Source organism: Bombina bombina, chromosome 1 (genome assembly GCF_027579735.1).
Source record: "Bombina bombina isolate aBomBom1 chromosome 1, aBomBom1.pri, whole genome shotgun sequence".
Lineage (NCBI taxonomy): Eukaryota > Metazoa > Chordata > Amphibia > Anura > Bombinatoridae > Bombina > Bombina bombina.
The window spans coordinates 1,256,002,966-1,256,021,213 of NC_069499.1; the positions used below are offsets into that span (position 1 = coordinate 1,256,002,966).

The 18,248-nt window shown below is 37.0% G+C and overlaps 1 protein-coding gene across 1 annotated transcript in view; it reads left to right on the forward strand.

Annotated features, from left to right (window-relative positions):
- Window positions 1-6,533: 6,533 nt before the first annotated feature.
- Window positions 6,534-18,248, forward strand: part of USP10 (ubiquitin specific peptidase 10) — a gene marked incomplete in the record, with an annotated part of 485,306 nt that continues 473,591 nt past the window's right edge. Inside the window, 1 exon segment of the mRNA XM_053700867.1 lies at window positions 6,534-6,672. Within this exon segment, the coding sequence (XP_053556842.1) occupies window positions 6,619-6,672 (54 nt within the window).

An 18,248-nucleotide genomic window follows, 5' to 3' on the forward strand; every position in this document is an offset into this window, starting at 1 on the left:
CTATGAGCAGTGTCGGACGGGGCCTGGTGTGTGCGGGAAGTTTAAACGGTGCCCGGTGCTACACTGCTCTCTGCAGCATTAGCTCTACTATCCAGGAAAACCGGTCACTTCAGTTAACTATTAATGTGCGCACATTTCCTGGATAGTAGAGCTAATGCTGTGCCGTGATGCCTGTGGGTTGGGGGTGTAAAAGCTGATAGTGGGCAGCGGGAGCAAGGATCCTCAGCCTGGGTATGTGTGTCCGTAGGTCTTTCCTTGCAGTCTTCAGGGGGCGGGGAGGGGGACTCTTCTTGCTGCCAAGAGGAGCGGAGTGTGTGAATCTAAATAAGCCTCTTCCTCCTCCTCCGCTGGAAGATGATGATGAGGAGTCCCAGGGTCAAGACTCCCCGCAAAGACTTTCTAGCAGTGTAGGGGACACGCACCGAGGAACATTTGTGCCTTTTGCCCACTGCCCTCACCCCTATTAGCCAATATATTTTTATTAAAAGTAAACCCAGGAAAATAATTTATCTCAACTTCTAGCTGAGGGGATCTGTGCCTGTGTATGCGATCATCACTACTGTGCAGGGAAATACAATAAAAATAAAACATTTCTCTCTAATCTCATTAGAGTATTAACTAAAGCACAGACCATCATATCGCTGCCTGTCCAGCACTCACTGCCTCTCAGTCTCTGTAACACACAGCTCACAGCATGGATGAGAGGCAGTGAGTGCCGGGTATGAACAGCTGTTAGCTGAAATTGCAGGAGCGCGCAGGGACGAGACTACTAGACTCGAGAAAAGGATCCTGTATTAGTGCAAGCTTTTGGAAGACGTCAGAGAAGGAGGGGTCAGGCGGCCATTTCAAAACGGCAAGATGCGATCTAGTAAGTTTATTTTCTGCCAACGTTTATTTAGATGGAAATTTGGCTACAGTTTACTGTAAAGATTGTTATTTAACTAATCTAAATAAGTTACAGTAATTTTTGGGTTGACTGTCCCTTTAAGGAAGTTGTTTTCTCTCCATGCGTAGAAAGGAAAGGTGGCGTTGCAATATTGATTGGGAAAAAGATAATTTATGAAATTTTGCAAGTAAATACGGACCCGGAGGGGAGATTCCTAATATTAAAAATTAAAATACACAAAATGTTATATACATTGTATAATATATATGCACCAAATGTTTTCAATTCTGGTTTTTTGTAAGCACTGCAGGCTAAAATACTTTCTAATAGGCAGGGTTTCTTGATTATAGGAGGAGATTTCAATATGGCACCGCAGTATCCCTTAGACTGAGGCACAATCCCCTTTTTTTAAGAACTAAAAGAGACAACTTAAAATTCAAAACCTTTGCCAAACTATTTCGAAACTTAAGGGTGAGAGATATATGGAGATCCCAAAACCCAGATATCAGAGAATATACTTGCCTTTCTAAGGTTCACAAAACCTTTTCCAGAATCGATTAATTTCTTTTGGATGAAAGATTATATAAATTAGATATTGTATCGGGTATATACCTGATCGTTATCTCCGATCATGTGCTGATTACCATTGAAATACGATCAAGGGATCCAACAATCTCAAAATCTCGGTTCTATTTTCCTAAATATTTAGTTACAGATTTTGACTTTAAAAATTGCTTGAAATTGAAATTTGAGGAATATGTTCAATTTAATCAGGAATACACAAATCGACCGTCAATTTTCTGAGAAGCTGCAAAGGCAGTAATGAGAGGGGAAATTCTGGCATATAATATCAATAGAACCAGGAAATACAAAATGAGGGAGAAAGAAATTTTGAAATCATTATCTAACGCATATAATTGTTATCTGTTAAACAAAACACCAGAAGCATGGGCTAGATATACACGAGCTAAAAAAGGAAAGAGATACCTTTCTCATTCACAGATCTACTCAGCAAGAGTTAAAATTTCAAGCTAAACTCCTTAGGTATATTAGTAAAGCAGGAAAACTTCTTGCTAATCTTGCCAATCAAGAAAAAGGCTCAATCCCTTCAAAATGAGGGCAAGACTTTTTCAAATTTAGAAGATATCTTAAATATTTTTTCAAAATATTTTCAAACTCTTTATTCTTTAAAAACATCAATTCAGCTAGAGCGAGGGGACTTCTGGAAAAAAAATTCTTACCCGAAGTAAACATCTGATTCAAATGCAATCCTAAATTCGCCCATCACTGAAGCAGAAATAATTAAAAGTATACAGGATTTGCCTCTAAACAAAGTTGCAGGACCGGATGCCCTGCCTAATGAATACTATCCTCTTCTATTGCTCCTTACTTAGTTACGCTTTTTAATGATATGTATATCACGGGTAATCCGGCTTCTTCTAATTTTGCGGTCTCTTTCACAACCCTTATTTTAAAACCTGGGAAAGATCCAGCTAAGAAAGAATCATATAGACCAATAGCTCTGCTGAACACAGATTACAAATTATTGACCTCAATTTTGGCCCGTAGACTACAAACTTTTCTCCCTATCATTATTCACAAAAATCAAGCTGGATTCCTTACTCACAGAAACTCTTCTGCCAAAATACAGGAACTTTTTCTCACTATCGATTATTTTAAAACGAATGAAAAGTATGGACGAGGGGGGGGGGGGGGAGGATACTCCTGATATGGCAATTATTTCAATTGATGCGGAAAAAGCATTCAACTCAGTACATTACGACCACCTTTTTTATACTCTTTTTCAATTCGGCTTCAAAGGTAAGTTTTTTAAATTCAGCGAAAACTTATACAAGGCCCACATGAGATTGGTGGTTAATGGCAGAGAATCTATAGATATGTCTAGACAGAGGTACCAGGCAGGGGTGCCCCCTCTGACATTGCAATCGAACCGTTGGCTATCTTAGTTAGGAAACAAATTGAAGGCATCATAATAGGTAGGAAAGAGCCTAAGATAGCTTTATACACAGACAATATTCTTATTTATATTAGGAAAACCCAGACTAACATACCAAGATTACTAGCAATTATTGACAAATTGGCTCATTTTCAGGATATAAGGTAAATACTTCCAAGTCTGAATTATTATGGATTAAGCAGACCAAAGAGTCTTGGAAAAACATACCTTTCAAAGTTATTATCGATTCACTCAAGTACTTGGGTATTGCAATTTCTCCCAACCCAGATGATTGGTATGATCTTAATGTCCTTCCAATATTGAATAAAATTATAAGAATGATGAAAGATTGGCAAATTCTTTCCCTCTCAGTGTCAGGCCAAATAGCGTTATATAAAATGATTCTCCTTCCGAAAATACTGTATATATGTCAAAACACTCCACTGATATTGAAAGGAAAAGATATTAGAATATTCAATTCAGCTTTGAGAAAACTTATTTGGCAAGATTGAAAACCCAGAATATCACTGGCAAAATTGTCTTTACCCAGAAAATTCGGGGGTTGTGCCTTGCCTGATCTCCAGATATATAATTATGCATTTCTGGCACGAATAGTAACTGACTGGATATTCACAAGAGATTATGTAACCGATAATGAATTAGAGAATAATATAATCTCCCCTTTTCTTCTTACAGCATTAATACACATTGATAATAGGGAAATCCCAGACGAAATAAAAAAATTCAGGTCTATTGTAAATCCAATCTAGGCTTGGAGGAAGATCTACAAACTTTTGGAACTTGACGGAAGGGTCTCCAAATATCTACCATTGAAGGGAAATCCTCAATTCTATGCAGGGGTACAATCAGCGTTATTTCAAAGGTGGCATAATTTAGGTCTTGACAAGGTTTTCCAATTAATAGACATCGAAGGTGTATCAAAACTTTTGCCTCCCTTAGAAGGGAATTCGAACTCCCGCAGAAAGATTTCTATGCCTACCTACAGGCTAGACACTATGCCTGGAAGTTAATAAATGCCTCTGGATATAATTGGGCATGGGGGGCCTTGGAGAACTGGCTAGTTCTAGTTAGAAACGGGCATATGTCTATCTCTAATTGTTACCAACTTCTTATCTCTCATAAAGGTCCCACCAATCTAAGAAAAATGTTGTCTAAATGGATATCCGCCATAGCATCAGGGCTGGTAGAAGATAGTCGTATACAATCATCTATCAGGGAAGTTACACTAACCACTCTCTTCACTACTTGGAGAGAATCCCATACTAAATTGCTCTACATGACATACTATACACCCGATAAGGGGCTCAAGTATGGAAACCCTCATTTCAACAAGTGCCCAAAATGCTCACCGATATCCGCCAATCTTAAACATATGATTTGGGACTGCCCAAAAATCAGATGCTTTTGGTTCAAATTAGAGTACTGGTTGAATAAAGGATTGGGGATCTCCCCTCTGGCTCTCTCATTTGACTATAAAGTATTTCTTGGGACAGAGGGAGAAAACTTATCCTGCAAGGAAAAAATGATTAATATGGCCATCTTAGCTGCCCGATATTTAATTTTTAAAAAATGGAAAGAAACTTTGATCCCCAGTATTCCGGAGATCAAAAATTGCAGGAAAAAAAAAAAAAAAAAACATACTGGAACAATTGGATACAAAAATACATGACGTCCAAGATGTAAGTAATTTTTTCCGGAAGTGGTCATTATTCATTAAAACTTTTCCAATTAATGAAATTGATTATTTAATATACCCATTTAGATACTCTGAATTAGTTCTATTAGGAGTATGGTAACTCATTATCTCCTTATATAAAGGAAGAGGAGGGAAAGGAAAAAAGAAAATAAGAGAAAGAGGTCTCGTCATGGTGTTTATTTCTTTACTCTCTTCTTCTTCTGTCTTATCCCCATCCTTTCTTTCTTTTTTTTTTCTTCCTCTTCTTTAGTTTGTTTTGTCTCGGCCGTTTGTTCGAGTTATGTCCTTGGTCGTCCCGACTGCCCAAGTAAATTGAAAACCCCCAATAGTGCTATAAGAAGTCTGATGGTATTTTATTTTTTTCCTTGATTATAATTGAATTGTAGCTTAAAGGGACATTATACACTCATTTTTTCTTTGCATAAATGTTTTGTAGATGATCTATTTATATAGCCCATAAAGTTTTTTTTTTAAAAAAATGTATAGTTTTGCTTATTTTTTAAATAACATTGCTCTGATTTTCAGACTCCTAACCAAGCCCCAAAGTTTTATGTGAATACCGTCAGCTACCTTCTCCAGCTTGCTCCTGTTTGTGTAAAGGGTCTTTTCATATGCAAAAGAAGGGGGAGGGGGTAGTGTCTTATTTCCCAATTGCAGTGGGCTTTCCAGCTACCTTTTCAACAGAGCTAAACTGAGAGCTTCTAAGTAAGTTTTTAAACGGTTTTATATTGGATTTTTATAGCAGTATCTGTGCATCTTATTCTTTATAGTAGTGTCTATTAAAAGCAGTTATATGAAAATGAGTGTATACTGTCCCTTTAAGAAAGACAGATGATACATAATGTTTCTTATATATTGCTTGACTCTGCCTTTCCCCCTTTTTAGGCTGTATCCTAATTTTAGCTTAAGAAAAACAAGGTTGTTATATATTGTCATAATGTATTGGTTGATTCTGTTTTTTTTTTTTTTGTTCTGACCCAAGATGCCGTATGAGGTACAACGGAATATGATTATGATTTATCTAAACTTGTAACACTATTGGATATTAAATAAAGATATATAAAAAAAAATGCACGCTCTGAATCATTAAAGAAAAACATTGTGTTTAGTGTCCCGTTAAACACACAGTACAGCAGGTCGATAGAAAATGACATGCTCTAACAGAATAGAGCATATCATTTTCTGACTATTGTGGCCCACTAAAATTCCATTCTTTATCATATCCATTTGTTTAATTTTGACTTTACTGTCCCTTTAAAATCAGTAAATTAGAGAACCTTGCATAATATAGGCATATGTTACATCTGTTCCAGATTTTTGCAGTATGGATAATGAATTTGCACAATGATTTTTTAAATTTTAGAATATTATTGTAATCTGGGAAACAAGCATATTAATCACACGTTCTTAACTGTAAACATGTGACACCAACCTATCAGCCTTTTTATACAGAACTACACTGAATCATTGTTAGTAATAATACTGTGAAATGCCTAGGCATAAATATCATGGCAATCTATGGCATGGTAGTAAAAACTTAACATTTGTTGCTCCTCGTGACAAATTAGAACATTTTGTTTTAAACATTGTATTTACTATACCAAAAATACAATATTGAAACTATAACATGAGAGTTTAGTCACGTTGTTGAACTCTATTTAGCACAACTTTAGGCCTTCCACAACATACCACACCCCCTAAACCTAACGTGCCCAACACATCCCTTAGCCCTCCCTTCCCCTCACATACTCTCCCTGTTGATACATTCAAATATCGAATATGCTCGTTAACACCATCCGTTTCTCAATTACTCGCTGTTTCTAATAAACGCATTATCCTTCTCTTACACGCAATAGCACAAGGCAGAAAACCGAAAGCGCCACCATTCTCGCTAGTCGCTACGGCACTCCTACTACCAGACCACCCTTTCCTGCGGACACCTCCTCCTCTTGCCGTGTGCCTGAGCTCTGCGCAAACGCAAGGAGGGGGAGTCAGCGCGAGACAGACTGTTGCCTGAGCGCGCGAGAGAGAGAAGATGGCGGCGGCGGGGGAAGCAGCATGAGCGGCCTGGACTCATTGAAACGCTTCGCCATGGCTTCCCCGAGCGCACAGGTACGGGCGCGCGCAGCTCGGGGTTGGGACTGATACGGTGGGGTGCCGCGCTCGGCATCGCTGGAAAGACGGGGTTGTGAGTGATAAGGTGGGGAAAGAACAGGCCAGTCGGGGTGGGAAGGAGGAGGTGCCGCCGCACGGTTAGGCCCTAGGCCTGATTTCTGCAGGTTCACGCACTTGGCAGGTACAGATGTAGCTAAAGTATGTATGATAGGTTGGGGGTGAGTTCCAGGAACGTTGTTGGTTTTTGCAATATTAATTCTTTGGTTGCTAATGACGGCTTGTAGCTCAATGCAACGTAATGCATTGGCAGCTTTCACTGGTAGTCAAGGGGTTAAATGTCTCAAAATAATAAACAAAATTGCTACTGGGACAGGACCTTCACTTTGTTACATCATATCCTCTCTACAGCCCATTTATTTGCAGCATTTCATTCATTCTTGGTACTTCGTATTTCGGTGAATAATATATAGCAACATAAATCGATGTGTTAATATAAGTCTGTATTCCATCTATCAAGACTTCCAAAAGTTTCCTTTCTGCATAAAACTTTTTCTTTCTCTCCATGTGATTATGGTGGTTTCACGGCTTAAGACTTGACAGATCCAATGAACTCATCTCCTTGATTAATTACTCCTAACTTTCTGAAATGATATAAAAACGCAATTGTCAGGACATTTGTATCATAGCACTCAGGTAAGAATGAAAATATAATTTCCTTGTTGCATCTGTTTTCAGTATAATCTTTTTCTTCCAAACCTTTTTAACACTGTTTCACAGACAAAGCCAGATGCTACATGAATTTCCAAATCATACTACCCCCCCCAAAAAAAGAAAAGAAAAGTGGAGTAGACTTTACCCATTTATTTAATCCTCAAAATAAGACTACCGTATAAATGTGGTCATACATTTGTTATTCCTGTGGTATAAACCACAGTACTTTTATTTTAATACACATTAGATACTTTGATGCTTAGCTGCCTTTGTGGGTGTTTTTAGTCCGTAAATTGTTTTTAACTAGATACATATATAACATTTATTTGCCATGGGTCTTAGGCATTTTACATGTAATACAGCATGTGAACTGTGAAGATCTAGTGTGTCTTTTATGGGTTTGTGCCCACATTGGACACATCCATTTTATCCAGTGGCTTAGTTTTACAGACCACAAAATGTGGGCCAATAATGTGTGTGCACAGGCAAAAAAGAATGTTTGGTAGTTCCCTGCAGACTTACTAACAACCTTGCAACCAGTAAGAAGCTGTTTGTGCACTGTATTTAGACAGAAGCAGCTGAAGTGCGTTGTGGGATGCAGACTTTCTGCAGCACCTGCTATTCCTGCTATATTAAAGGTTTCTAGCTATATTTAACAACCAATGAAAAACAAACAACATTTCAGACCTACATTAGGTCCTTAGTCATGTCTAACATATCATGACTAAGGACCTAATGTATGTCTGAAACGTTGTTTGTTTGTGGACCATGGCACAATAAAGGTCTTTTATATCAAATTGCCAAGGCTGGAACACCCTTTCTTTTGGCGTTTCATTGATGTGGCTGTCAACTGGCTCATGTGCCTAATTGGCTGCTTTTCCCTACTCTTTGTTTATATTTAACAACCAGATTCACTTAAAATCCACTAGAATTTGTTAGTGCTTTGCTACATAAAAGCCTTCTATTTGTTTAAAATAATTCCTCTGAATTTATGGCCGGTTCCATCATATTCTGTGTGGCTCCTTTTTCAGATAACTCTATTAACACCTACTCAAAGGGCTGGTGGTTTATCAGTATGCCAGTAGCTTATGATGTGACTTTAAAGCACAACATTGTCATGTGATAACTTTCATAAAGGAAATTTGGAGTTTTACCAAGACATACTTTCTAAGTAATTTAATTTAGTATTTGTGTTCCCTTGTAAATCGCTTCTACGTTTGAGTATTACATAGGGCAGTGGTTTCTTGGTCGATCATAGACACAGGTGAAATGTGTTAAACATTCTCTGTGTAAAGATGTTGTTCTGTTAGATGTTTGTGAGCTCTTGTAATTGTCAAACTTCTACATTCCCTGTTTTAAGGCAAGAAGCTTTAATTAGCTCTCTGTAGTGAAAATAAATGTTAGTTGCAAGTAAACTTTTTTTTTTTTTTTTTTTTTTTTTTTTTTTTTTTTTATAATTTAAATCTTCAATCCAGCACCCAAAACCACCTATTTGCCATGTTTCCAAAGCAAATGTGACTAGTGATATTTCTTAGGTTGGTTTACTTGAATTTATATAAAACAGTCTGTTTTATTGTTGTAGTAATAAAAAAAAATAAGCAGTGGGTTATATTTAATAGAAATCATTGCAATGTATATTATTTGTTACTTTAAAACATTGTTTAAATTTTTATTTGTGTAGTGTCCATTACTTCCTGTCACAGCCCTACAAGGAGGCTGAGACCTGTGCAGGAAGGCAAATTAGCAGTTTGTTTGTAATGGTAACTTATCTAGCTGTGGGCAGTAGCTACACTGAGAACTAAGTGCACAATTGGCAAGAAAGCAAGTGAGTTGTTTGCTGTTTTTTGACAACCTGTTTATTTTTACTTTGGTTTAACATTCCTTTTTTACTAAAGGAGCACTGTTTAATACCCCTTTAATTATATCAAAGCCTGCAAAATGCGATTAACAATAGGTGATTGTAATATTGTATAATTGATCTAAATTTTATTTTTAATTCTAATCCAAACTTTGGTATAAAAAAATGTTGATCCATTGTTAACTTACCTGTAGAACATTGGGGTAGTTAGTGTTTTCAACACTGAGTCACAAGTAATCCTTTTTTTTTTTTTTTTTTTTTTTTTTTTTTTTTTTTTTTTTTATGCATACAAACATTAGGTTGACTCTGCAATGTCTGTAAAATTCACATTGTGTTTAATTTGAGAGAGCTTTAAAATGTGCTACTTTTCTTTTTGTAAAGTGGATGCTTCTTTACTGAAAACTTTTTTTTTTGCCTTTTGAAGTGTCAATGTCCAACAGCGAAGGAGGGCTAGTACTGCTTTGCACCTCATATGCATTAAAGGGCGCATAAACACCCATATAATTACAAGATGTTTGTTGATATAGAATAACATATCAGCCAAGTCTATTCTTTTTTAAAACATATTAACATCCTTTAAAGTGGAATTTTTTTTTTCTGTAGCCAAACTCCACCCAGCAATTGCCTTATGTTGAGTTTTAATCCCCAGACCACAAAGCTAGCCTCTGTCATATAAAGTACATTGTTTTGCAGTTATAATCAGTTGAAGCATTTAGGAAAATATATGTAGCAGGGTTAGCAAGTCCTGAGAATTCTTAATTTTCGGAGGAAAATTAAATAAAAAGGGGGCAATATAAACTATATTGCAAAGTTTCATTACATATATCTAAACATTTTATACAACCGATTCAAGGTGTTTACTGTCCCTAGTGTCCAGTTGTACACAAACATACATTTTCTGCACACACAATTTTCCTGTTAGCTTCAGAATACAAATAAACAAACTTTTTTTACATGCAAAAAAAATAATCTGAAGTGCTTTTCATATGCATGGTAGAGTTTAGTGTCCCTTTTTAAATGCTCAACATATTTGTTTGTTTAATGCAGCAACAATGTATCTTTTTATCAGATACTGCTGTAATGCACTTTCAGAAACATGTTAGATACATATTTTGAAGGAATGATAAACCTTGAAATGGCATCATAAATGATACACGGGTTCTAACATGATTCTTACCTTTTCATATTGCTGCTCCTGTTTCTTTTTAACTGAGGTGGTCTCTGTTGAAAGCTCAAATAGGTACTGTTGAACACCTAAAAGCAAAAGCTGTGCAGCTCATGAGTTTCACCCATTTAGTACATTACTGCCGATGTTTGTAAAGTGCACATCACTTGGCATTAGTACCAAATATTTTGACCCATGCTCCTAATCAGAGGTTAAAGGAACAGTAAAGTCAAAATGAAACTTTCATAATACAGATAAGAGCATGCATTTTTTTTTAAACATCTTTCAAGTTTTCTTCTATTATCTAGTTTGCTTTGATCTCTTGGTATCGTTTGTTGAAAATCATATCTGTGTAGGCTCAGGAGCAGCAATGCACTTCTTGGAGCTGGCTATTGATTGGTGGCTACACATTTATGCCTCATTAGTTAATTCGATATGTTCAGCTAATTCCTAGTAATCCATTACTGCTTCTTCAACAAAGGATACAAAGAGAATTAAGTGATTTGATAACAGATGTAAATTGGAAAGTTGTATAAAAATGTATGCTCTTTCTGAATTATGAAAAAAAAATCAATTTGGTTTTATGTACCTTTAATCCTTTCGCTGCTAAGCCTTTTTTTCACCCCAGTGCCGAGCCATTTTAGACCTTTTTTGCTACCTACATTTAAACCCTATTGTAAATCAAATTTCAGTGTGTGACCCACAGACATTCACAATAGGGAGTACATTAGAAAGTTGCTTAAAATTGCATGCTGTCTGAATCATTAAAGGAAAAAAAAATTGTGTCCCTTTTAATGCATCCATTTCTTAAATCCGTACTCAACAAATTATCCAATCCCTAGGAACCATACATTCTTGTTTTCATAGTGAGTGCATGCATATATTTCTAGTCTACTCAGTTCGCTATCTAAACTGACTAGTGATCATTTTTAGCCAGACGTGTTTTATTTATTTGAAGGATTATGCAACCTCTTGGTTTGCTACTTATGTTTTTATTGGGGGCTATCTTTGACGTTCCGTGGGTGCTGTATGCTGCTTGTCCTTGTTGGGAGTGCAGAGTTGGAGGGAAGAGGAAAAGTGCTCAGCTTTGCTGGCATATAAAATAGTTCTGGCACATCTGTGTCTCACTCTAGTCTCGCTATTTTCCAGTTGCCTGGCTTAGTGCTTTCCTCCTCACCAGGTCAGCTGCCCCAAGTGTTGCAACTATTATGTGCAGCAGAGGTTGAACCTAAGGTTGCCATATCTGCTCACCATGTACACAACCTTAACGGTTTTTCTAGCAGGGCATACTTGTGTGCTTTGCCTTCAGCAGATGGAGATAATATTGATTTTCTTTACTTGCTCATTTACTAGCCTAGAACCCAACTGCATTGTGTGTAAGTCAGTAATTTTCATTATTTTATTGATTCAGATAAAGCATGCAATTTTAAGCAACTTTCTAATTTAAGCAAGCGCTATCCAGGGTGCTGAATCTAAAATGGGCCGGCTCCTAAGCTTTACATTCCTGCTTTTTAAATATAGCAGGAGAACCTAGAAAAAATGGTAATAGGAGGAGTAAATTAGAAAGTTGCTTAAATTGCATGCTCCTTCTCAATCATTAAAGAAAAAAATTTGGGTTTAGTGTCCCTTTCACATCTGAAAGAAGTTTTGAAGAAAACATTTGCTGGAAATTGAAATTATGCGATCATGTGATTTCAAGGCTGGGATCGGATCATGGAGGGCTGCCTACACTGCAATGCATGCCCCCCAGTCCGAATCTTAATTGCATAAAAGGGTGAGGCTGCAGGACACCATATAATGTAGGACGTTCCATGCCGTCCTAACAGCGTTAAAGCTTAGTGCTGTTAGGATGGCATGGAACGTCCTAACGGCGTCTAGGGGTTAATGGATTTGCTAAAGCAGGTTAACACAGCTTTCTGTAAAGTTTCCAGCCAAACAATGCAGTTAGTGACTACTACAATAACTTGTTATGGTAACAGTATTTATGAAATTGCCTTCTTCCAGACACCTCTCCTCTACACTGCAAAGCTTTATTTTTAAGTAGCATTTACTGACTAGCTCATGTTATTGGGTTTGGTTTTGTTTACTTAAAGGGACGTTAAACCCCAAAAGTTTTAAGTAACTTTCCAATTTACTTCTATTATCTAATTTGCTTCATTCTCTTGGTATCCTTTATTGAAGTAGTAGCAATGCACTACTGGGAGCTATCTAAACACATCAGTAAGCCAGTGAAGATGCATATATGTGTAGCCACCAATCAGCAGCTAGCTCCCAACTCCTGAACCTGCCTAGGTATGTTTTTTGGCAAATACCAAAAGAACACAACTTAAATTAGGGAGTTGTTTAAAATGGTATGCTCTATGATTGAATTATGGAAGATTTTATGTCACTTTCTGAAAGCAGATGATACTTTGCAGGTGCAAACTTCCTTTTCAAAGGTTGGTCTACATTCAGCCACACTGTTTGCTTTACAGTTGTTTACTATGCACTACTGTTCAGTGATGAATATTGTTCGTCGGAACTGAGATTTTAACTTTTAATGCATTGTGTGCTTTAAATCTATAGACTGTGCTGTTGATATTGGACCATTTGCCTGATCTGTAATGCCACTAAATTAACATACCCAGACTTATTGGAACCTGATTAACTATCCTGAATACTTAGTTCGGCAAAGGTTAAAATCGTACAGCTAAAGAGTGCTGAATTATTACTTGGCTGTATTCTGGTATTGTACATAAAACAGCAATTTGTTTGGATACCACCTGTATATTATTATAATAATAGTTTTAGTTCAGGTGTCTTTTTTTTTTTTTTTTTTTTTTTTTTTCCTTCTTCTAGCAGAAGAGGTTATGGTTAAGAAATAGTTTTAACTTTATTAATCTGTATAGTTTTAACTACAGCCTTAGAGTTTTGGTTTTAGCTATTGTCTGTACACAATATAGATAGAAGGAAAAACTAAAGCTATAACTATTTCATATGTCTGGTCCCACAGATATGAAGTCAATGCGTGACTGGTTTGCTGTTTTTCCATTTGTAGTTTTCTAAAGTGGTCTACCCCCCTTATCATTCCCTGTCCAGTAAAGCTCTTTAACATCCAAAGTGAGATTTTTAGATGTGAATAGGGCGTGTGCTGATCATGCTTGAAAACTGCTGAATAATTTGCTTTTCGCAAGACTGAGCTTGATACAGTCCTAAAGTCCTTTTCGTTTGAATATTTTAGAGCCAGAGCGGGAAAAACCCCAAACACTAATGAGAATAAATTTTATATTTATAATGAAAATGTTTAGATGCCAAACATACCCCAAAAGACAATAAGGTTACAATATAATTAAACATTCGTCCTCTCTGTATTATACTGGCCTCCTGTCACTTGCAAAAGTTACATTATACTATTACCAGGAAATTACACAATAAAAAATGTATATTGGCATGCTGACAAACGTGATGTTGCAGCCCCTTTAAAGTTTATTAGCTATGAGGAGCTTTAAAGGGATAATAGTCAAAATTAAACTTAAAGTGAAAGTCAATCCTAGCGTTCTACAAATGCTAGGATTGACTATTGAAACAAAGGGGACTTTCATTCATAAAGTATAAGATACTTCATGTAGAAAGCTCTTTTATTTGTTTCAACCGATCGCCGTTCTTAGCTGCTACAGCAGCCCACAGCTTACATTTTTTTTTTTGCTAAGAGGTGAAGTTTTCACCTCTTAGCCAATAGCCGTGCGGTATTTCCGGCTTGGCGCCCATGGGAGAAAACATCACCTCTTGGCAAAACATTCTTTTAGCCGTTCGCTGCTGTAGCAGCTAAGAACGGCGATCGGTTGAAACAAAGGCGCTTTCTACTATAAGTATCTTATACTTCATTAATGAAAGTCCCCTTTATTTGTTTCAATAGTCAATCCTAGCTTTTATATAATGCTAGGATTGACTTTCACTTTAAGCGATAGTAAACACCAAACATGTTGTTTAAAAAGATAGATAATCCCTTTATTTACCATTACCCAGTTTTGCATAACCAACGCTTTTATAGAAATATATATACTTTTTACCTCCTAATAACCTTGTTTCTTAAGCTGCTACAGACTGCCTCTTTATCTCGGATCTTTTGACAGACTTGCATTTCAGGCAATAAGTGCTGACTCTTAACATTGTGCTCATGCACATGGAGTTATTTATCTATATAAAAACACATGAACAAACGCCCTCTAGCTGTGGAAAACTGTTAAATGCATTCAGATAAGAAGCGGCCTTAAAGGGCTTAGAAATTAGCATATGAGGCTACATAGGTTTAGCTTTCAACTAAGAATAACAAGAAGACAAAGCAAATTTGATGATAAACGTAAATTAGAAAGTTGTTTAAAATTACATGCCCTATCTGAATCATGAAATTCCCCTTTTCTTTTCAATCTACACGTCAACACTAGGTTCCTTAATAAAGTCCCATAGGTTTCAATACCATTTGTATGCCGATGACACCCAAATCTACCTCTCTGCACCAGACCTACCTCCTTCCTTACTAACCCGTGTCACTAACTGTCTTTCTAATATCTCATCTTGGATGTCCTCTCACTACCTTAAGCTAAATCTCTCCAAAACTGAACTACTTATTTTTTCCCCCTTCTTCCAATGTCTCCACCCCCAAAATTTCTATAATTGTTGATAATTCCATCATTACCCCATCATTATCGAATGACTCAGATCTTTCCTTCACTCCTCACATTCAGTCCTTGGCTAAAGCCTGCCGCTTCCACCTTTAAAAAAAATCGCTAAAATTAGACATTTCCTTACACAAGATACAACCAAGATTTTAATCCACTCTCTCATCCTTTCCCGCCTCGACTACTGCAACTCCGTCCTCTCTGGTCTACCTAGCTGCCGCATAGCTCCTTTACAATCCATTATGAATGCCTCTGCCAGGCTCATCTTCCTTACTCGTCGATCTTCATCTGCTGCACCTCTCTGCCAATCCCTTCACTGTCTTCCTTCTGCCTCTAGGATTAAACATAAAATTCTCACTCTGACATATAAAGCTCTCAACTGCACTGCTCCCCCCCCTACATCTCAGAACTTGTCTCTATATACTCTCCCTCCCGTCCCCTTCGATCAGCTCAGGATAACCTCCTCGTCTCCTCCTCTCGTTACTTCCTCACATTCCAGTTTACAGGACTTCTCCAGACTTGCCCCCATCTTGTGGAATTCCCTGCCTCGCTCCATAGCACTCTCCCCTAGTTTTAACAGCTTCAAGCACTCCCTAAAAACTCTACTATTCAAGGATGCATACAACCAACACTAACCTTTCCTAACTCCATTGCTTTCCCCTTGAATCCCTTAGAATGTAAGCCTATGGGCCCAGCTGTTAACAGATCGCTTCATAAGAGCTGACTACAACAGTGAAACTCTCGGCAGGGCCCTCGACCACTTGACCCCTACAAAAGCTATCCTGTACACCAGTGTTTTTCAACCAGTGTGCCGTGAGAGATCCTCAGGTGTGCCACGGCAGACTGACAACAGTGTGACATATTTTTTAAACTTTGCTTGTTTTTTACTCCCAGTGCAGGGGTAGTTTGTAGGAGGCATGGCATTACAGCACAATACATACAGTATGTGTTTGTGTGTATGTGTGTGTATATTGTATTAGGCTACAATGTGTGATTTTTTTTTAAAATTTTGGGATGGTGGTGTGCCACAGGATTTTTTAATGTAAAAAAGTGTGCCACGGCAAAAAAAAGTTAAAAATCACTGCTGTACACCGACTATGTTTACAGTGCTGCGGAATCTGTTGGCGCTCTACAAATACCTGATAATAAAAATAATACTTGCTTTTTTTTATTCAGCTGAACTTTGCTGCTGTTTCACTTTGAGGTTTTCCAGAGTTTTCTGTTACCAATACAGAAAACACTTGAAAACTTCAAAGTGAAACAGCTGCAAAGTTCAGTTGAATATAAAAAATGTAAGCAAAATAATACAAATATTTATGTATTTTCAAAACGTACCCCCTTCAGCTCACATATTAGCTAGCAGCAGTGCAGGAGCAGAATATGAGCAAGCCGATCTCTATTATACTCAGTGTATAGCAGAGCTGCGCAGCCAGGAAATCGCTGAGAGGGACAAGTCTACCACTCGCCTCCACTGAAAGCGGGGACTAGAAGGGAGAGGGGCTGAGCAGCGTGAGACGCTTTTTAACCAGTGGCACAGTAATAAGCAGAGAATAAAAAAAAAAGCTTTTATTCTCTGCTTAATAAAGAGAAAAAAAAAGCTGTCTAAGGGTAGAAAAAATATATAACGGTCTGCTTAATAAAAAAAAAAAAAGCATTAACGGTCTATTTGCCCGCAGCAGGGCTAAATGTGAAAACTCCCACATGCCCTGCTCCCAAAACTGCATGTCCTGGGCGTCGGCGATAGGGAGAGAGTGTGTGTGTGTATTTTAGGGATGCACCGAAATGTAAATTTTGGACTGGAACCGAAAATTCAAAATGCCCTTGGCCAGAAACTGAAAATAACTTTTTTTTTTTTTTTTTTTTCTTTTTCAAAAATGTTTTTAAAAGATTTTTTTTTCTATAATTTTAAAATATAGTTTAATCAATTTTAAATAATCTAAAATGAAAAACTACAAACCAATAAAATGAATAACCACACTTTTATTGAAAGTAACACACCAAAATTGGACAGAAAATAACTTTAAAAAACAATATAAATCTAGAAAAAGTATACCTTATGGTGCTAGCTAGTGCTATAAATGGATCATCAACAAAACATTTATACAAAGAAAAATCTAGTGTACCCTGCCATTACTGCTTCTTCACAAAATGATGTAGTGATGTGTTAAACAACTATAGGTAAACTATTGCAGAGAAAATAGATTTAGCTATAACTGTAGTAGCTATAATGGTTCATTTCTGCATGCCATTAAAGAGACCTTAAACCCAAATGTTTTCTTAAATGAGTCGGAGTATACAATTTTTTAAACAAGTTTCTAACTTGCATCTATTATCTAATTTGTTTAATTCTCTTGGTATCATTTATGAAGGATCAGCAATGCACAACTTGTTTCTAACCAACCAAATGAGTGTGTGTGTATGTATTTTTAGGGCTGGGCGATATGGGCAAAAAAATCGCAATAAAAAAAAAAAAATGCGATTTTCTTATAAATGACTAAAACACCTTAATTTTGCATTCTAAAGTTTATTTAACACTACAGAATCTTAATGTACATGTTTCTCAATGTCTAATACATTCTTGGAGCATAAAAATATGAAACAAAAAATAGTTAAAATAAAATTTGTTGCCTGTGATGTGATTAAATAGTAGCCACTAGCCAGTTATTAGGTCTTATGACACACAAAATTATGTTTTCTTGGACAGTGGTATGATTAACAAATGAAGCAGTGTAAGACACACACACACACACGTCCAGGAATCCAATACAGGCATACTAGCAGTAGGGGTGGGGGGGCTGCTCCTTTCAGAAATGCTGTGCCTTGCTGATATCAAATACATTGTAGATGCAGCTAAGTTAACCCAGCAGCAAAGGGGACTGCAGTTTTAGCCTTTTTGGCAACCGTGGGGTTAACTGCATCTGCTATGTATTTGAGCCGTTTCTCAGAGATCAGGAGATTGTGTGGGAGGTTCAATATTGATTACATACCCTAAGTTTCAGATTGCAGATGTCCCCCCTCCTCTTCATTTCTGCATGGGCTCTGCCTTTAGACTTCTTCTAGATTGACCGGCTGCTACTGAGATCACAAACAGAAAGTAAAACAGCCATTTTACAAATGTGTGCTAAAAGCAACCACTAGATGGAGCTGGTTTGCAAGAAATCACATACAAAAGTTTTTGAAA